Source organism: Humulus lupulus, chromosome 4 (genome assembly GCF_963169125.1).
Source record: "Humulus lupulus chromosome 4, drHumLupu1.1, whole genome shotgun sequence".
Lineage (NCBI taxonomy): Eukaryota > Viridiplantae > Streptophyta > Magnoliopsida > Rosales > Cannabaceae > Humulus > Humulus lupulus.
The window spans coordinates 7,625,536-7,644,199 of NC_084796.1; the positions used below are offsets into that span (position 1 = coordinate 7,625,536).

The 18,664-nt window shown below is 34.4% G+C and overlaps 1 protein-coding gene across 2 annotated transcripts; it reads left to right on the top strand.

Moving 5' to 3' along the window:
- Window positions 1-1,274: 1,274 nt before the first annotated feature.
- On the top strand, window positions 1,275-9,852 carry LOC133829849 (receptor-like protein 6). Of its 2 annotated transcripts, none has more exons than XM_062259663.1 (2): window positions 1,275-1,781; window positions 7,804-8,130. In XM_062259663.1, exons 1-2 carry the CDS (start codon window positions 1,397-1,399, stop codon window positions 7,953-7,955), a joined length of 537 nt encoding a protein of 178 aa, XP_062115647.1. In that variant the 5' UTR covers window positions 1,275-1,396; the 3' UTR covers window positions 7,956-8,130. The 2 variants fall into 2 exon arrangements, with proteins under 2 accessions (XP_062115647.1, XP_062115648.1); XM_062259664.1 differs by lacking the exon at window positions 7,804-8,130 and adding an exon at window positions 9,638-9,852 and having other exon boundaries at window positions 1,279-1,781.
- The last annotated feature ends 8,812 nt before the right edge of the window (window positions 9,853-18,664 follow it).

An 18,664-nucleotide genomic window follows, 5' to 3' on the forward strand; every position in this document is an offset into this window, starting at 1 on the left:
ATTCATATACTATTATTATTGTTGTTATTACTTGTTTTTCCAAAAAAAAAAATAGACATAGTGATGTGGCATATAACAAAATGGCATGTATCTGAGCTTGTTCGAAAACAACAATTTAAATACATGCAAACTACGATGGATCGAAGAAGCCCTCGTTGTAGGAAATCCCTAGATGCAATTCAAACAACCAGATGAGCAACCCAAATCTTACAAGATATTTATTTAATTGTGATTTGAATGTATTTTTTTTTATATTCTTTTATTGCATATCCAGTTGTAACAAACCCGCATTATTTCTGTAAGGCCCAAGACCCACTAGAGACTATAAATAAAGACCTCTCACCACCATTATTTTTCATGCGCACTTTACATACATAAACTCTTTCAAACTGTATTTTCTCTCTCAAGCTTAATGAAGAAATAACTCAGCTGAATCTTGTTCTTATGATCTTGAGTCTGAGACATTTGTGATTAATAAAAGTACAAGTGGACGTAAGTCATTATCAACTTTTGGAGCCGAACGACTATATATTTATGCTTATATTTATATGTTGTGTACTTAAGTTCAGTTATTTTATAATTTATTATCATTTCCTTGACTGAGTGTCGTTGACTAAATCTGTGATCAACATTAATGAATACATTTAATTTTGAAAAGTGATTTTTATTTATTTAAAAATATTTTTTTGTCGGGCCTTTAAATCATAAATATTTTTTAAATTTATTTATATTTTGAATATTTAAAAAAATATAAACAAAAAAGAAAATATATGGACAATTAAGTCAATTAATGACAGATTCCAATGTTCATTCCAACAAGAATTCAAACATCATAATCATTTTTCAACACCATTCCTACCACTCAAACATTACGAATTAATTTTAACGTTGCACTCACGAATTAGTTTTAATGAGCAATCACAAATATATTATGGTATTAATTAGTGCATCAGTGATGACTTTAAAGACATTGCGTTTTGTCAGCATTACGTACTTTTCCTCGCCATTACGTACTTTCTACGGTTTGGGTTTTGTCTTTTTGATGGTTTTAACGTGGAAAATACGAATTGGTTTCATGTGGTGATGACTCGTTAGTATTGGGACGTGGAAATGATGACAAACTGTTGTAAAGATGCATGCATATGTGAAGATAGACTTAAGCTCCGCCACTCGTGTACACATCAAGTTGAATAAATGGAGATAACATATATAATTATATATATATATATCCACACATTTCTGTCTATTTTTAAAGGAATAAGGGAATTGCATGATCTCTACCAAGATCATAAAAACCATTATTAAGTTGGAAAGAAACACTATGGCTCTTTCATTATGAGTTGTGATTAATGTACTGTTTCATTTTCTGCTACTTTCTCATCAACTTGTTAATTCTATGCAGCCTTCTTGCCATGATGAGGAGAGAAATGCTTTGATACAATTCAACAAAAGCTTTAAATTAGATTGTCGGAGTAGACAAGACCCCTTTTTGACTGTAGTTGTCCATCCAAAGACATCGTCTTGGGGATCGAATAATGGTACCAACTGCTGCTCGTGGGATGGTGTTGACTGTGATGTGGAGACTGGTCATGTCATTGGTCTTTACCTCAATAGTTCATGTCTCTACGGCTCTTTCCACTCCAACAACACTATCTTTCACCTTGTTCATCTTCAGGAGCTTGATCTTAGCTATAATAACTTCACTTTCTCTCCAATTCCCACTGCCATGGGCTTTTTTCCGGAGTTGAAATTTCTTCGCTTGCGTTCTTCTTTCTTCCAAGGTCAGACTCCATCTCAACTTTCACTTTTGTCTAAGTTGTCTCTCCTTGACCTGTCATATAACACTGGTGTTAACGATCCATCTGTAGTTAAGAATCTTTTGAAACTTAAAAATCCTAATCTTGGAAGCTTAGTCCAAAACTTGACTGCTTTGGATTTTTTTTTTCTAAACTATGTCGACATGGGTTATGAACTAGGTGATTCCTTGGCAAATTTGACTTCTTTGAAAGTTCTTGGTCTAGGGGGTTGTGGATTGTATGGGCCTATTCCATCTTCACTTGGTGAATTAACCCAGCTTTCTGTTCTAAATCTCAAAGAAAATGACATCACTGGGTACATCCCATCTTTTGTTCAAAACCTCACCCACCTTATCTTCATAAATTTACAAAACAATCAAATTTCAGGGCCAATCCCTTCTTGGTTTGGCAATCTTACTGCAATACAAGAAATTGAAACAAATTGATTGGTTCGATTCTGCCATCCTTGTTCAAACTCAATAATCTTGAAAATCTCGACCTCTCGCATAATAGTTTGAGTGGTACATTGCAGTTAGATTCATTTCTTAAACTGAGAAATCTCGCTACCCTTGTTCTAAGCTACAATATGATTTCGTTACATATTGAAGAACGAGAAAGAGATCCTAACACCACACTTTCAAATTTCTATTGTCTATCGTTGGCCTCTTGCAACTTGAGCAAGTTTCCTGAATTTATTGGTAATCAAACTAATCTCGAAATGTTGGACCTTTCCAGTAACAATATATATGGAAAAATTCCCCAAAATCTAATGAACTCAAGTCTTCAACGCTTGGAAGTGATAGATATATCCAACAACTCCTTGCAAGGACAACTGCCATTTCTTCCATCATCTGTCATGCATTACGATGCCTCTGACAATATTCTAAGTGGTGAAATTCCCAAGTCGATATGCAATTTGAGTTCAATTTTGATCCTTGATTTGTCAAACAATAACTTGAGTGGGGAGTTTCCTCGTTGTTCAGGCGGTATGATCAGTGGCTCTATAATAGCTTTGAATTTGAGAAACAACTCTTTCCATGGCACCATTCCTCTTGAATGTCAGTAGCAGGAAAGTGATTTGAGGATGGTGGATTTCAGTCACAATAATTTTCAGGGAAAACTTCAACGACCATTTGCAACATGTGTGAATCTTGAGTTTCTTGACTTTTCTTACAATCAAATCAGTGATGTGTTCCCCACTTGGCTTGGGAGGTTTCCTCTGTTAAAAGTTGTTTTAATGAGGGAGAACAAATTTCATGGAGTCATAGGGAAACATGAATACACTAAGGGCGAGTTTCCAAGGCTACAAATTATTGATGTGTCTCACAATGAAAGCTTTTAAGGTGAGCAATTTGAAATACATGAACGCATGGGAATATATCCTCTTCCTAAATCCTCAATTGATGATAGCCTGAGCTTAAGTCAATCTTGGAAAAACACTTTGAACATATGAGCTGATCAAACAACTCATATATCATTGGCAATGGATACTTGTTCTTAATTGTCATCTAAATTAATTTCTTATAATCGACGCACAATCACAAGGATCCATCAGATTTCTTGGCAAACAAAACTGGAGCTCCCCATGGGGAAGTACTGTTCCTGATGTACCTTATCCATTAGCTCACCCAATTGCTTTTTCAATTTATCCAACTCTGTAGGTGCCATGCGATAAGGGGTAGTAGAAACTTGTTGAGTCCCGGGAATCAAATCAATGCAAAATTTGATCTCTCTATAAGGTGGTAATCCTGGCGAATCCTCAGGAAACACATCTGGAAAGCCACTAACCACTGATATCCAAGGAAACTTGTCTAGAGGCCTAGACTTATCCTCAATTGCAAACAGACTCCCATAACACTCTAAGTTTCTTTTCCCACCTAAACATGCCTTAAGGATAGGATCCTACCTTACTGCACTCATGTTGGCTCAATATACAATGAAATCTCCACTTTGAGTTAAAAGAGTCACCCTTTTGCGTGAGCAATCAACAATGGCTTGGTACTTAAACAACCAATCCATGCCAAGAATCACATCAAATTGTCCTATAGGTAACACCATCAGGTTTCCTAATAAATTATGCCATTCAAACATAATACAACCGATTTGTATATGGTTGATACTTCACCATACCCTCCCATGGGTACACTCAACTGCAATGTAGGACTAAAAGTTTCTCAACTCAAACCCAACATGCTAGCAAACATTAATGATATACAAGAATGAGATGCACGAGTATCAAATAATACATGAGCCCAAGAGTGTGAGATAAGAACCACACCATCCATAACTCCTTGGCATGCTCCTCCTTGCACATCATCACTACTAAGAGCATAGGCTTGACCATAGGCTTTTTCCTCTGCTTTCCCTTTTCCTTGACCATATGGCTTGTGCTTGCACTAGAGTCTCCTTCGGGATTGAACTCTCTCTAACTTCCAGCTGAAATAGGAGTTTGAACACTCTGCGAGTACCCCTGGTTGAATCCTGAACTTTGGGGCTATAACTAATGTTGATATTGGGATTGTTGCCCTAGTGTGGGTGTGAAACCATATGATGAAGTCTGAGACTGGTTACTCTTAGTTTGTCCTGTGAAAGGAGTAGACCTTGCATAACTCCCTATGGGTCCTCCATGTGATGGCTGGAACCTCTGTTGTCGTGTGGGCAATCTTTCTTTCGATTCCTTCTTGATGAGCCTCAATCCGTAAGGCTGCTGTCACACACTCATTCAAATTTCCAAAGGTCATAGGGCAAGTGGACCCAGCATTGAAGGGAGTAAGGGACGGAGGAACTGCTCAATTAAAAGAGGCTAATAGACCGTACAGGCTTAAACATAGGAAGATAACTATACAAACTTCATGTAGAATTCATTCACTGACATCCATCATTATCTAGTCATTCTGTGATCTCATCAACCTGTCATTGATCTTAAGCAATCAAATGATCCAATCAAGTCCTCCTATGAGATGGGTTAAAATGTTGTTCTTCGAGAACCCATCTCAAAATTTCCTCAAGTCATCCCATCAGCTCCACTCATCCTACTTAAGGCTTCCTACAAATCTGGTGCGCTCCTTTCCAACTTGGGCACATTAATATTAACATGATACTCCTTAGGTGTTCCCATAATGTTTAAACTCTTCTTTATATGCCTCGACCATCTTTCAGCAACCGTGGAATCCTTTCCACCTTTAGACTTACGCATTTGAATCCGATGGAACATCTGGAAGTGATTGCTTTGTCGGGCAGCTGGATCCATCTATTTGGCAGGAATGCCTCTTAAAGCCTCAAGAATGGCGTTCACAAGGAATGCAACTGGTGAAGAAGGAACCTCAGCCTTAAGGACATCATCTGCAGACCTTCTCCTTGTTGTCCTTCCTTTCGGAGGCATTTTCTTAGGTCAGTAAATCAAAAGCTAACCAGTTAGTGAGGAATGGATGCTATCTATATACATACGCCTTTTATAGATCAAAATACTTTATTTTAAAATAAATTTAATCTATTTGGTGACACACTTCGAGGTATTTGAACCTGGTGCTCTGATACCATTTTTCTGTCACGACCCGAGCCCTAGGCCGTGGCAGATTTGTAATATCCATAACTTGGGTGGTCAAAGGTCAAACTTTGACCCTCGTTGAAAAATAGTATTTATAAATGATCATTTAATTTATATTAAATCGTACTATAATTATAAGTTAAAATAATGAAATAACTCCTATAATTAGATAGAAAAATATGAGTAATAAAAGTATGATTATTCATCATTATACATAAAACAATAATATTCTCACAGTTATGTAATCACCAAATAGTTAAATTTAATAAGTCATAAACACTCAAAATAATACTTAGCATCCACCATTCCTCATCCCTAACTATTTCATAGCTCATTCAGATATACCGATCATTAGATTCGAAATCGAATACATATATAATGCTCAAAAGATAAGACAATGACCCGAAATAGAAATAGGCTAAACACATTGGCTCCATCGATAATTCATCATTTCCAAATTCGCGTCACTAGGCTCCTGGAATGGGAGAGATAGGGGTGAGCTTATAAAGCCCAGTAGGAAAACAACTGATATCATGGACCCAAGAGTTTAATAAAACCCCTGCATAGTTAGCTTTGAAAGCAAAACATATATCATCATGTATAAACCAAAATAGAGAAACCACAAATAATCATAAGAGCATAGCTACAAGTGCACATCACACCGTCCACTAGATCCCTAGTTCCCGTTACCCACCATAGAAAATCCGACATCCTAAACCGGGTAGCCGGACTTGATAACCACCACAAGGGGGAGGCTCAGAACACTTCCTATATACAGATGCTAGGTATTTACACCTACAGGTGAGTGGACACCTGATCTACCTATGATGACATAGAGACTAGGTCGTGAAACAACAACGTGCACCAATCATGATCACTATGGCTCTCATCAGTATAACCAAATGCAGGTAAACATAAAAAGAAAGAAACATATTCCCTTTATATTTTAGAAAATTTTGCAGCATAACAGCTACATTTGAGTAAACCCAAAAATCATAACCTGCATAAATAAGTGAACAAAATATATATTTGGCACTCGGTGCCCTCAGAACAGATCAGAAAACATGCAGGTTAAGTTTTCAATTTTTCAAACAGTTTATAAATATCAAAATTGGAATATGTTGAATGCAATTTAATACGAGTAAAATAAGTCCAATAGTCTAGTTGAATCCCTACCTCTTTAGAATTTAATCCGAGCCCAAAGCGACGCTCCTAAGCTTATCGATGATCTTAGAATGATTTAGTCCGGTTTTAATATCACGTTTTTCCTACGTGCACCAAATGAGCAAACGATTATCATCATAGCATTCCTTATTCAAAATCGTATCCAATGACATATAATATGACCATATTTAAAATTTCAAGTTTCGGAACCTCACCCAAGCGGTGCACAATAGCGGTTGGTGGCGGTACCGGAAACGTCAACGAATATATGCATGGCATATGTCGATACGATCATCCCGATGAGTACATCACGAAAGTACAGCTCCTTCGCCCAAATGACCTCCGGTGTCGCCGGAAAATGCTTCCAAAGGGGCGAAGATACCCAAAATCTCGCCAGAGAAAAATGGTGAGTTGACAAGAATGACTTAGTGGGCGACGATCCTCTCACGGCGCTGATTCCAACGGTACCACCCACTCGCTGAACGGTGGTCGGAGTTCGCCGGAAAGTCACCTCAAAGTTTCGACGGCGAAACTTCGAAGTGGCTGTATAGGCACGTCCTTGCTCCGATGGCCACCAAAATTTGGGGTTTCCGTCATCACCGGTCAGGGAAGCTGTAGCTCTGGCGCGTGTCGGAAATGGCGCTCCGGCGGTGGTCCAACTGGTTGTGGCCGTGACTAGTTTGGAGAGAAAACGAAGGAAAGAAAAGAAAAGAAAAGAAAAAGGGAGAAGAAGAAGGGGTTTCGGGGAGAGAGAAGGGAAAAGAAGAAGAAAAGAAAAGAAGAAAAAAAATGAGTACTGACTCATTTACTCAGGTGGGTCCCACCCACAAAAAAAATAATTTAAATAATATTTTTTTTTCCTTTTTCTGAGTCTCTACAACTACTGTCTGATGCAATTTAGTTGACGTTAACGAGCATAGCTTCATGTACAATCTGAATTGAAAATATACTACTCACATGCAATTATTGTTGTAAAACCCTGATTGCCTAGCTTTATCTTTAGACAAAATATTTTAAATTGTAAAAAATCAGCAGCATATTACCCCATAATTCAGCTGGATTTTTAAGTGAAAATCTCTTTTAGTGTGAATACAATTTTTATCTTATCTATCACAATCAATTTTTATTGGTAAAATTTTGTATTTTATCTTGTGAGAATATTTTCAGGGATTATGTTCATTGCGAAATAAAGAATGTTTCGAAAATGAACATGGTCAAAAGAAATGACCATGTTCGTTTTGCGAAATAAGTCTGATGTTGTTGCTGACTCATCAGTTTCTTTTTCTGTCGACACAGAATTTATCTGGCTGGGAGATTTCCTAAATCAAAGGAGTTTGCAAATTCATTACAAAGATCTCAGAGAATGCTGGGCTTGGACGATTTCTTTTCCTATAAATACCTTGCCAAGGCCTTTGGAAATTTCACCTCTTCCATTTGGAAATTTGTAAACATTATGTTACTTTGAAGAGTGTTTTCTTTGTAGAGATTAAGTTTGTTCACCTTAATCTTTGTGAGAGTGTTGAGTGTATTTATGGAATCTATCAAGTCCTTTGTAAACAGGTTGTAGAGTCCAAGAACTTTACTTAGCTAATTATTTAGTAGTATTATAGTATGTATAGTATTATCTTTGTAACTGTGGATTTTTGGTTCAGACCAGGAATTATTTGGACACTCATAGTAGTACTTATAGATTTTCTAAGTTTAACCTATAGTTTAAGAATATTAAGTATAACCTAAGGTTTGATTATATGACTGATATTAAGGGTAATATTTGTTATACTATAAGGTTAAGATATCAACCAATAGGATTTTAAGCACATGTTATGAATGGGTAATTAAGGATTAAGTATTTTTGAGGATTAAATTAAATAAGGGTAAAATTTGAATGCTTTAAAGTCAGTCAGCAGCTTTGAATACGTTGAGGGCTTAGTCAAGGCTGTTTACCCCATTCAAACTTAGCTAAAAATGTGTAATTTTGTGTTTAAATATTCAGCGTATGCCGATATATCGCAGCTATAGGGGGCGATATATCGCAGCACGTTGATACGGAAAACACGAAACGATGCACGGTCGCCTCGGGAATAATAGTCCAGGCGATATATCGCCTACAGGGGGCGATATATCGCCTCCTCCAGCATGTTTTCAAACATTTTTGAATTCTTTTCCTTTCAGCCATTCAAACTCCTTCATAAGTCCAGCATCTTTTGAACGAGTCTTCAGCCTCTGCTGAACGATTATTCAAATTATTTTCACCTAAAAAGCCATTATTTTTATTCAAGTAAAATCAAGATACTTTCATTCCCAAACTCTATAAATAGGACCTAGTACCCAGCCATTATTCACCTTTTGCTCTAAGTTCAGAAGCTGCTAGTGTTAAGTGAGTGTGAGAGTGTAAACACCTGCTTTGGGAAAATCATAAGCTTAAACATCATAAGCTTATCAAACACTTTGGGAAGTGAGGTTCTGTAGTATTTCGATTGTGGTGTAGATTGGTCTTTCAAGTCTTTGAGGTAAACCAAAACTCTAGCTCATTGTTTTATGTTATTTTCTTTCTCATAGTCTTCTATTCAGTTTCCTAACCTCATTCTTATTTTGGTTAGGAAATCTAAGTTCTTGAGCACATAAGTTTCGGTAAGCATGTTTCTCAAATGGTTTAGTCTTCCCATTCCTTTTCATCTCTTTTCCTTCTTTAGACTCACTCTTGTTCATTATGGTTATTAGGAGTGTTCCAAAGTCCCAACGCTGTCCACATATCCCGGAAACTTTGGTAAGGAAAATAGGCTAGAATCAATATGTTATATGCTTATGTTATCTATATGTTTTATGTTATTAAATGTGTTATAATATGTATGCATGTATGTTTGTAGGCTTGGGCATATGACCCATATGACTAACAAGACCCCAAATGGGTTATGGGCATATGACCTACTTAGCTAGTAGGACCCCACTAATCCCATGGGCATATGCTTGTTTAGTCTATGGGACCCCAAGTAATAATGGCCATTATAATAAGTGTATGTATTAAGTGTTATGATATGTCTTTACGTTTATTACGAAATTTATGTGTATGACTATGTGTTAGATTTTCCTTGCTGGACATTAGGCTCATTCCTTTTTGTTTTATGTGCAGGAAAATAGCTTTAAGAGGCGGTAAGATTCGTGACGCTTAGAGAATGTGTATCGATGGTGAATGGAGTCAAGGAGTCGAGCGTTATTCGATTCGAGGATGTAGTTTCTGTTTTATGTCTTTTTACATGTAATTTTCCGCACGATTTATGTAATGTCTTTTTATTTTAAATCATGTTTTGTTTTTAAAGACAATGGGATCCCATATCCTTTTTGGTATTTATGTAAGTAATTTTTATTTCTACAAGTTACCTAATAAAATTATGGTATTTTTGCAAATGTAAGTTTTAGTAAGAATTTGTATGTATAGTTTCGTTAATGGTCCAAAAGTCTAGATTAGTGGGTCATTACACAGGTAGTGTCTATTGTGAACGTGTTCATAAGGATCTTCGGGAGATGATTCTATCTAATAATTCTCACTTCAGGAGGAAGTGAGCACTCGCTATTCTTTGAAGGGATTTCAAGAGAATTTGTGTTTCATCAAAACCAGATTTGTAAAGAAGAGTACAACAAAGATTAAGGCAATGGTTTCAGAGGGAGTCTTACATTGTATAAGTCAATGCTTTTATACACATTATTTCCTTACTATTTGGTTTATTCTCTGAGCGTGGCCCCGTGGATGTAGGTTATCTGAAAGGATTTTTTAACCACGTAATAATTCTCGTGTGTTGATTTTTACTTATTTTTCTATTTCTGTTGTAACAGTTGCATAAGTAGTGTTAACAAATCTGAAATGTGTCGAAACAACTTAATCAGTATTCCGCATTTAATTAAGCTATTTATTTTAAATCACTTGGTAATATTAAAATACGGAATTTCAATTGGTACCATAGTGGGTCACTAAACTCTTAGTGCGATCTTGTATTTTTTTTTCTGTTTGTCTTGTGCCTTGTGAAATATCTTTCTTTTCAGAAGGTGGTTCAATAATACGTCCTCCCTTGTTGAATAGCTCTAACTATTCTTAATGGAAAGTTAGAATGAAAGATTTCGTCAAATCATTGGATGAAAATACATGGAGATCAATCTTAACTAGTTGGACACCACCTACTGAATCTAATGATCTGACAAAGGTAAAATTTGAAATCAACTAACTCTACCCATTTTTTTTTTGGATTTATTAATTGAACATGTTTTATATATGTAGTATTTATTCATAGAGTTGTAATTTAAACTTTTTAGGTTTGGCAATAGGTTTTGAATAGGATATCAAGAATTTGTGTATTGCGTTGATAACCATAAGTCCCTAGTTTGAAGTAAAATTATCATGCCTCTTGATTAGATAAGATTACTTTGAACTACAGATTTGGGTAGTCCTATTTATAAAGAAAATTCTACTAAATTTTTTAAAATATATTTAATACATAAGAAATTTCAATATTTCAAATAATTACTTAGGTGAACTTCACTTGTTTAATTGTATGAACACTTTAGATATTTATGTGGTACTTGGTTTTTATTTCTGTATGAATATGTATATATATGTACATCACATTTATATAGTTTGTAAATTTGTTTTATTTTAAGTTTATTGGAGTGTTCAAATATATTTATTAATATTAAAATAATTTCAAATTAGAATAAAAAAATAATTATGAAAATATTTTATAAAAACCAAAATAATAATAAAAATAAAAATATTTTTTTTTAGAAAAAAATACATTTAACCTCAGTTATTATGTAAAAACTGAAGTTAAATGGTACTATTTTAACTTCAGTTTTTATGTAAAAACTGAAGTTAAAGGGTACCCTTTAAGTTTGGTTATTATGTAAAAATCGAAGTTAAAGGGCTTTAACATCGGTTTTTACATAATAATCGAAGTTAAAATGTACATTTTAACTTCAGTTTTTACATAATAACCGAAGTTAAATGGTACCCTTTAACTTCGGTTTTTAAATACTTTTAACTTTGCTCGGATTAACTTCAGTTAATATCTCCGCGAGATCCGAAGAATAACAAGCGAAAAAACTGAAGTTAAAGCCTATTTTTGTAGTTGTGTAGATACACTACAAGAAATATAAGCTTCTACTTCGTTTTTTACACAAACAATAATTAAAAACGAAGTAAAAGCTTCTAAATAGATTTTTACTTCGCTTGTGGGAATGACGCTTCAAAGAAAATAAGTTACTACTTCGCTTTTATAAAAAAAAAGAAGTAAAAAGAGCAATAAGACAAGGGACGCATTTGGTTGGGTACACCACGAAAGGCTTTCCACTTCGATTTTAATGAAAAAACTGAAATGAAAAAATGTACACCATGAATGGCTTTCCACTTCGGTTTTATGAAAAAACTGTAGTGAAAAACTGTACATAACAAACAAGAGTCTTTCTTTTTTTGAAACCCTTTTACTTCGGTTCTTATATATAAACCGAAGTAAAAAAGAAATTGTTGAATATTTAATTAAACAAAAGGCCCAGCCCGTTTATTTATCTCCCCAAGTTGTATATATAATCAAATTAATTAAGAAACCCTACAATAGTCCTCCATGTGTTCCCAGCCGCCACTCTTATAGCAAACCCATTTTATCAAAAAAATAAATTCAATTTCTCATCTAAATCTCTCTGCTCTTCTAGTCACAAATCCAAGCTCCGCCACATGCCGTCGCTGCCATTACGCAAGATGCATCTCCTTCGCCTCCTTGGCAAGTTCCTTCATCGGGAGAGTCACGACGCCAAGCTTCGTCACGAGAGTCGCATCCCTACTGCTTCCCTCGTCTGAGTCTCATCCACATCATTATCATGAGCCATTGTTACAATTTCAGACCAAAAAGAAATAGAAAAGAAGATGGGGGCTCAAGCAATAAAGTGTTTTCTCAGAAAAATCCAAAACATGCGAGCTATTTGATTCTAGCTGAATCAATTTTTTAATCTTTTTGAAGAAATTGATCTATTTTCTTTCTTTGACCACTATTTTGTTTTTAGGATTTCTTTTTTATCTGTTCAATTATTCTTTTTTTGTCTTTAGTTAGAGTTTGAGAATAAAAGTTGGTCTTAACAGAGTCATTTAGTTGTGAAGTCATTCGTTAATTTTCATTGAGAATATTATGAGAAATTTGGTTGTATTCTAGTAGAATTAAAGTGACGGTCTTTCCGAGAACTTCATGGGTTCTCTTTGTCTTTTCTATGTAATCTTTTTATGGGCCAGCCACATTAATGATAATAACTCTATTTTCTTGATCATGCTGACAAGAAAAAAACTTTGAAGTATGAATTATAATCTTGAGCTAGAAAGAAAAAAAGACAGATTATTATTTTATTAGACAATAAGATAACAATGTTTAAAAATCTGTAATGTTTTGAGATCTTGAAAGTATTGTAATGTTTTTTTTAAATAATTATATGTGGATGAAAGAAATATATCTGGATTAAGTAATATATATGTAAATATTTTTTTTTTGTTTATACAGATATTACTTCGGTTATTTACAAAGAACCGAAGTAGTAAGTCTTCTTAAAATATTACGCAACATTTATTTATACTTTAACTTCGGTTTTTACATAAAAATCGAAGTAGAAAGTCTATTTTTTACTTCGGTTATTATGTAAGAACCGAAGTTAAAAGTTAATTTACTACTTCGCTTTTTTTTAGACATTTAACTTTCACTCGGATACACTGCAGTTTTTATTTGGTGCGAGAACCGAGGTGTATATGGAAAAAGAACCGAAGTAAATGCCTATACTCCTAGTAGTGAGAAGAAACTAACTAAGAACAAAAAGAGGTCAAAGGATGAAACGAGAGAAAATAATAGATAAGGTACAACGTGTAAAGTAGGGTGGAAATTAATGGAACTAATACTACTTTGATGATATTATTTTGTCTATTGAGAAGAAATTCATTATAGTCTCAAGAGAAAAATCAAAACGTGTAAACTAAGTTGGAATAATTGGCCCTCTATGTTTAATCGATCGAAGACTAGATAATGAATGAGAAAGTGAATCCTTTAACTCAGCCATATAATTTATAAGATTTTTCAACATTATATATAAAGTATAACTATTTATTATCAAAGTGAGTGGAACTATTTTTGTTCAAAAGTCAGGCATATCACACATACACGTACAGCCGACGTTAATAGTTTATCTTTTTTTGTCCATTTCTTTTACAAAATTTGACTTAAAACTATAACCTTTTATACCTTCTTATTTATTCATTTATTTAAATGAAGAAAAAATAACATGACAAATATTGACAATTTTAACGTTAGTATTTTTTTTAACTTTCAAATCAAATTGCCAATATTTTAAATGGTGCAAGGGAGCACTACATATATTAAAATATTGTGTAAAATTTAACACTATATTTGCCACATACATTAATTAGAGATGATTTTATTAACGGTTAATGTGCTGGTAAATTTTAATTACAACTAGCCTTTTTTTATTAAAAGATTTATACTAGTATTAATTGTTCATCTTTAAAAAAAAAAAAAAAGAAGAAGAAGAAGAAGAAATTGTTGGTTCATGCCTAATTAATAATGATAATAATTTCTTTCAAAAAAAAAAATAATGATAATAATTGGCATATTATGGTGTGAGAGTAGTGCCTATATATTGAGAAGAAAAGTCATTAATTGATCACTTTCCCATAAGATAAGGTGATCTCACTAGATGTGTCATTATTGATGGAGGTCCTTCACATATTTATCAAGAGTGTCATTCTATTAGGGAGAACAAAAACAAGAAGAAAGATCAAACAAAAACTGGCCAAAACGTGTTATCACTATTTTGACAAGTTTCAAACTTTCAATGAAGAAAACTTGTGGTTCGAATTCTATTATATATAGGTGATAAAGTCATTGATTTTTTTTTATATATCTTCCTACATGTGGTCTATGTATAATTAATGGTAGTAATTCATGTTGGGGTGATGACTTTGTTGTGAGAATATCTATTGAGAAGAAAAGTCTTTTAATCTCATTAATTAGTGATAGGTAGAGGTATTTATCAATAATAATAAAAAAAGATTGATTTGATAGTAGAGACAAAAAGTAGGAAAATTCACTACAACAAATTCTACTTTCAATGACTCCCTACAATGTCTTACACCATTGGTGTAAGACATTAAAAATTAGAAGGGATTTTAAATGGCTAATGGTGTAAGACATTGAAAGTGCATATTAATGGTTACAATTGGAAGACATTAAAAATAGTGGAAGACGTTGGAAATAGGCTGGTAGTGATTTATGGGTACATCCAACGTCTCCCACTGGGAGACGTGGGACACGTGGCACGTCTCCCAGTGGGAGACGTTGGATGTGCATGGGAGCTTTTGATGGGTACATTCTTAGTTGTTATCACAATGTGTTTCATCTTTTGATTATGAGTGTCCAAAATTGTTATAATAATGATATTTATGTTTCACAGATGGAGGCTGATCCTTTTGGTGGTAGTTCTGATGAGGGAGAGCAACGCCCTAATTCTCAGTCAGTGGAGCAAGAAAATAAATCTGTGAGAGGACGTACATGGATGTCTAGAAACACCAAAAAAAGGAGTGAAGGACATCTTACTCCTGTTGAATACAATGAGTATGGTCAACTAGTGGGTGGATCTAGAAGTAATGTTTCATCACAGCTTGGATCAGTTGTTCGAGCAACTGTGTCCATCAACATTAACAGTTGGAAAGATGTTAGTGTGGTGGATAAAAATAAAATATGGGACACAATGAAGGTATATTTTTATTAATTATATTTCATTTAATGTTTTTAAAATATATATTATTTTGATAATATGCTTCTTATTACTTTCAAACTTGCAGAAAACTTATGATTTGGACCCCAAACAAAAGCAACAGATGTTGAAGGATGCGGGAAAGTACTTCCGAAATTGGAAGACTAATCTTACTAGGGTACACCTGATGGCCCTGATGATGTGCTGACGAGGGCGTTGGGCACTCCTGAGCCTCGAGGACGTGTTAGGGCTGGAGGACACGGTGTGTCCCGCTCAGTATATTGGAATACTCCAACACCTACCTCAACGAAAAATAAATCAAAAGCCTCTTCTTCGAATGACGACATTAGAAAGGAATTTGAAGAAAGATTTCGAAAACAAGAAGAAGAGCATCGTCAACAAGCACAACGCCTAGAAGAGCGCCTTCAACAACAAGATGAGCTCTTGAGAAAATTATTGGCCCAACAGAGCGGGTCAGGATCTAACGTTGGAGTCCCACCAGCGCCATCATCATACTATGTGCCCGACCCACCAGTGCCACCAGCGCAGGCGTCCTACTATACTCCGGACCCAGTAGTGCCTCAAGCAGAACACCACATTGTTGCACTACAACCGCTTTTGCAAGAGGTAATTAAACTTTCTTGAATATTCTGAAACCAAATAAATTTCTTTACTGCTTCAACATGATTATTTGTATATAATATGTTTCTTATGCAGGGCCGAGCATGCCAATTAGCAATTGGTTCGGTTTCAAACATTGTTGCATCAGGTACACTCATTGAAAGAGAGGCAGGCAACAACTTCCAAGTTATGATTACGAGTGTTCTTAAGCCAACATGTCCTCTCCCTTTTGCATATCCTGATTTGGACATGTACATAGTTGCTCAGGCCATTGGGACGCCAATAGCGTGGCCTAAGGATTTTGTCATTATATCTGAAGATGTAACTCATGAGGTGATGCCATGTTTTTACATAATTATCTTTACAATTCTATATTTGTTTGTAATTTTTTTAATTGTTGATATAATTGTATGCAGACTCCCTCTACAAGTAGGACCAGATCACAACGACCAAGAGCTCCATCAACACAACAACCTCGAGAAAGAAGACGACAACAAACTCCTCCAACACAATTGGCCCAAACTCCATTGGAACGATTACAGAATATCGTATCTCATTGGGATGATGGCGAGTGTGTCAATCTAGGCATAGAGTCTGAAGTTTTTGATCAGGATATGTCTCACTGTTATATATTTAAGGATGACATACTTCAGTTTGCTCGAAAGGAGAAGATTGGACAAGCAGTACTTGTCAGCTACATGAGGTATATATCTGACAAATAAGTTTGTTCATTTAATTTTCTAATTTGATTTATTCATTCATATAACAATTTTTCATATTTTTGTATTAGGTTCATTTACAGATATGTGGTACAACAAGGTCGCCAAAATAAGTTTTTATTTGTCAATCCTAATATCGTCGCCACTCAAGGGAGTTCATTCGACGATCGTGTTCAGAATCTGTTCAGACGTTGCAATGACGTAAAATCAAAAGAACAAGTTATGCTTGTCCCTTGGAACCATGGGTAAGTTTAAAAAGTTGTCATTTTTCCGACCCATATCAATAATTTCATTGTTTAACATTTGAGCTATAATTTTTTTGTTTTTCTTATACAGTGAACATTGGATGTTGCTTATTTTGGCACCATATGCATATCATGTTTATTGTTGTGATCCAGTGAATTCAGAGCTAAATAACCGTGAGGAGATTGTATCAGTGATCGTCAGCGCTTTCAATCTTTTTTTCTCTATGAATCTTCCTGATGTCGAGATCCCTGATACTCTACGCATTAAGCAACCTCAGGTAAGTAACTTTAGCAGAAATTTTTGAACATTTATAATAATTAAGTAGAATAATATGTATGCATTTTTTTTAAAAAGTTTCAATTTAATAATAAATTACTCATATTTTTAAATAATTAGTGTCCACACCAACCGGACAATGTGGCATGTGGATACTACTTAATGAGGATGTTGAAGGATTTGATTGAGCATGCGAGTCCTGGGCATTACTTGAGAACGGTATTATTAATTAAAATTTACAAATTATTTTTGAAACTATAAATGTAATCAAATAATTAATTAATATATTTTACTTTATATTTCTTGCAGCTAACAAGCACATCATATACAGAGGCACAAATTGATGAGTTGCGACAAGAATGGGCGACATATATGTTGCCGATAATCCAAAGTTACCGACCTCGTTGATAGGTTTTTTTTTTTTAATTTTTTAACTCTTTCTTCATACACAATGCAATATTTGTTCATTTTGAATATTTCTAACAAATATTGTATTTCTTGTATATATCTAACAAATATATTTTTTTCTTCCAATTTAATTTATTATTAAATTAATTTAAATTTAGATTAAAATAATTTAAATTTAAATTAATATTATTTCAATTTAATTAATTATTAAATTAATAATATTAAATATTAAATTAATTTAATAATATTAAATTAATAATATTAAATATTAAATTAATTAATAATTAATATTAATTTAATAATTAATTAATATTAATTATTCAATTTAAATTAATAATATTAATTATAAATTTATTTAATTTATTTTTTTTAAATGTGGGAGACTTTCAATGTCTCCCATTAGGAGAGGTGGGAGACTTTCAATGTCTCCCAATGGGAGAGGTGGGAGACTTCCCACGTCTCCCAATGGGAGAGGTGGAAAGTCAACATTTGACTTTCCACCTCTCCCATTGGGAGACGTGGGAAATCACTCACCTCTCCCAATGGGAGACGTGGGATGTCTCCTATGGACTTCCCACGTCTCCCATTGGGAGAGGTGAGTGACTTCCCACGTCTCCCAATGGGAGAGGTGGAAAGTCAACATTTGACTTTTCACCTCTCCCAGTGGGAGACGTGGGAAGTGAGGCACGTCTCCCAACGGGAGACGTGGGATATATACCTACAATGACCCCAGCAACAACGTCTCACTAAGTGGGAGACATTGTAGACTTCCAATGTCTCCCCATTAAAGTCATAAAACATCTATTTTGTTGTAGTGATTATACATAACCAAACGTGTAAAGTAGGGTAGAATAATACATAACTTCTAAATTATCCACATATATCACTACTTTTCTAATTTTATTGTATCAATCTCTACAACCATTTGTGATTGTAAATCTTTATAATGTTAGATTAAAATAAAATATAGGCATATGAACAATTCTATACATGTAGGCGGAATTAATATATAGATTGAACATATACAAAGAGAGGATCGAAATTGTATACCTCCAGCCATTGATTTGGTGAACCTCGATCTAAAAACTTTAGATCTA

Coding starts and splice junctions, on each gene's coding strand:
- LOC133829849 (XM_062259663.1), top strand. CDS start 1,397: ATGCAGCCTTCTTGCCATGATGAGGAGAGAAATGCTTTGATACAATTC. Junction 1,782..7,803: donor GCGTTCTTCTTTCTTCCAAG/GTCAGACTCCAT, acceptor CTGTCGACACAG/AATTTATCTGGCTGGGAGAT.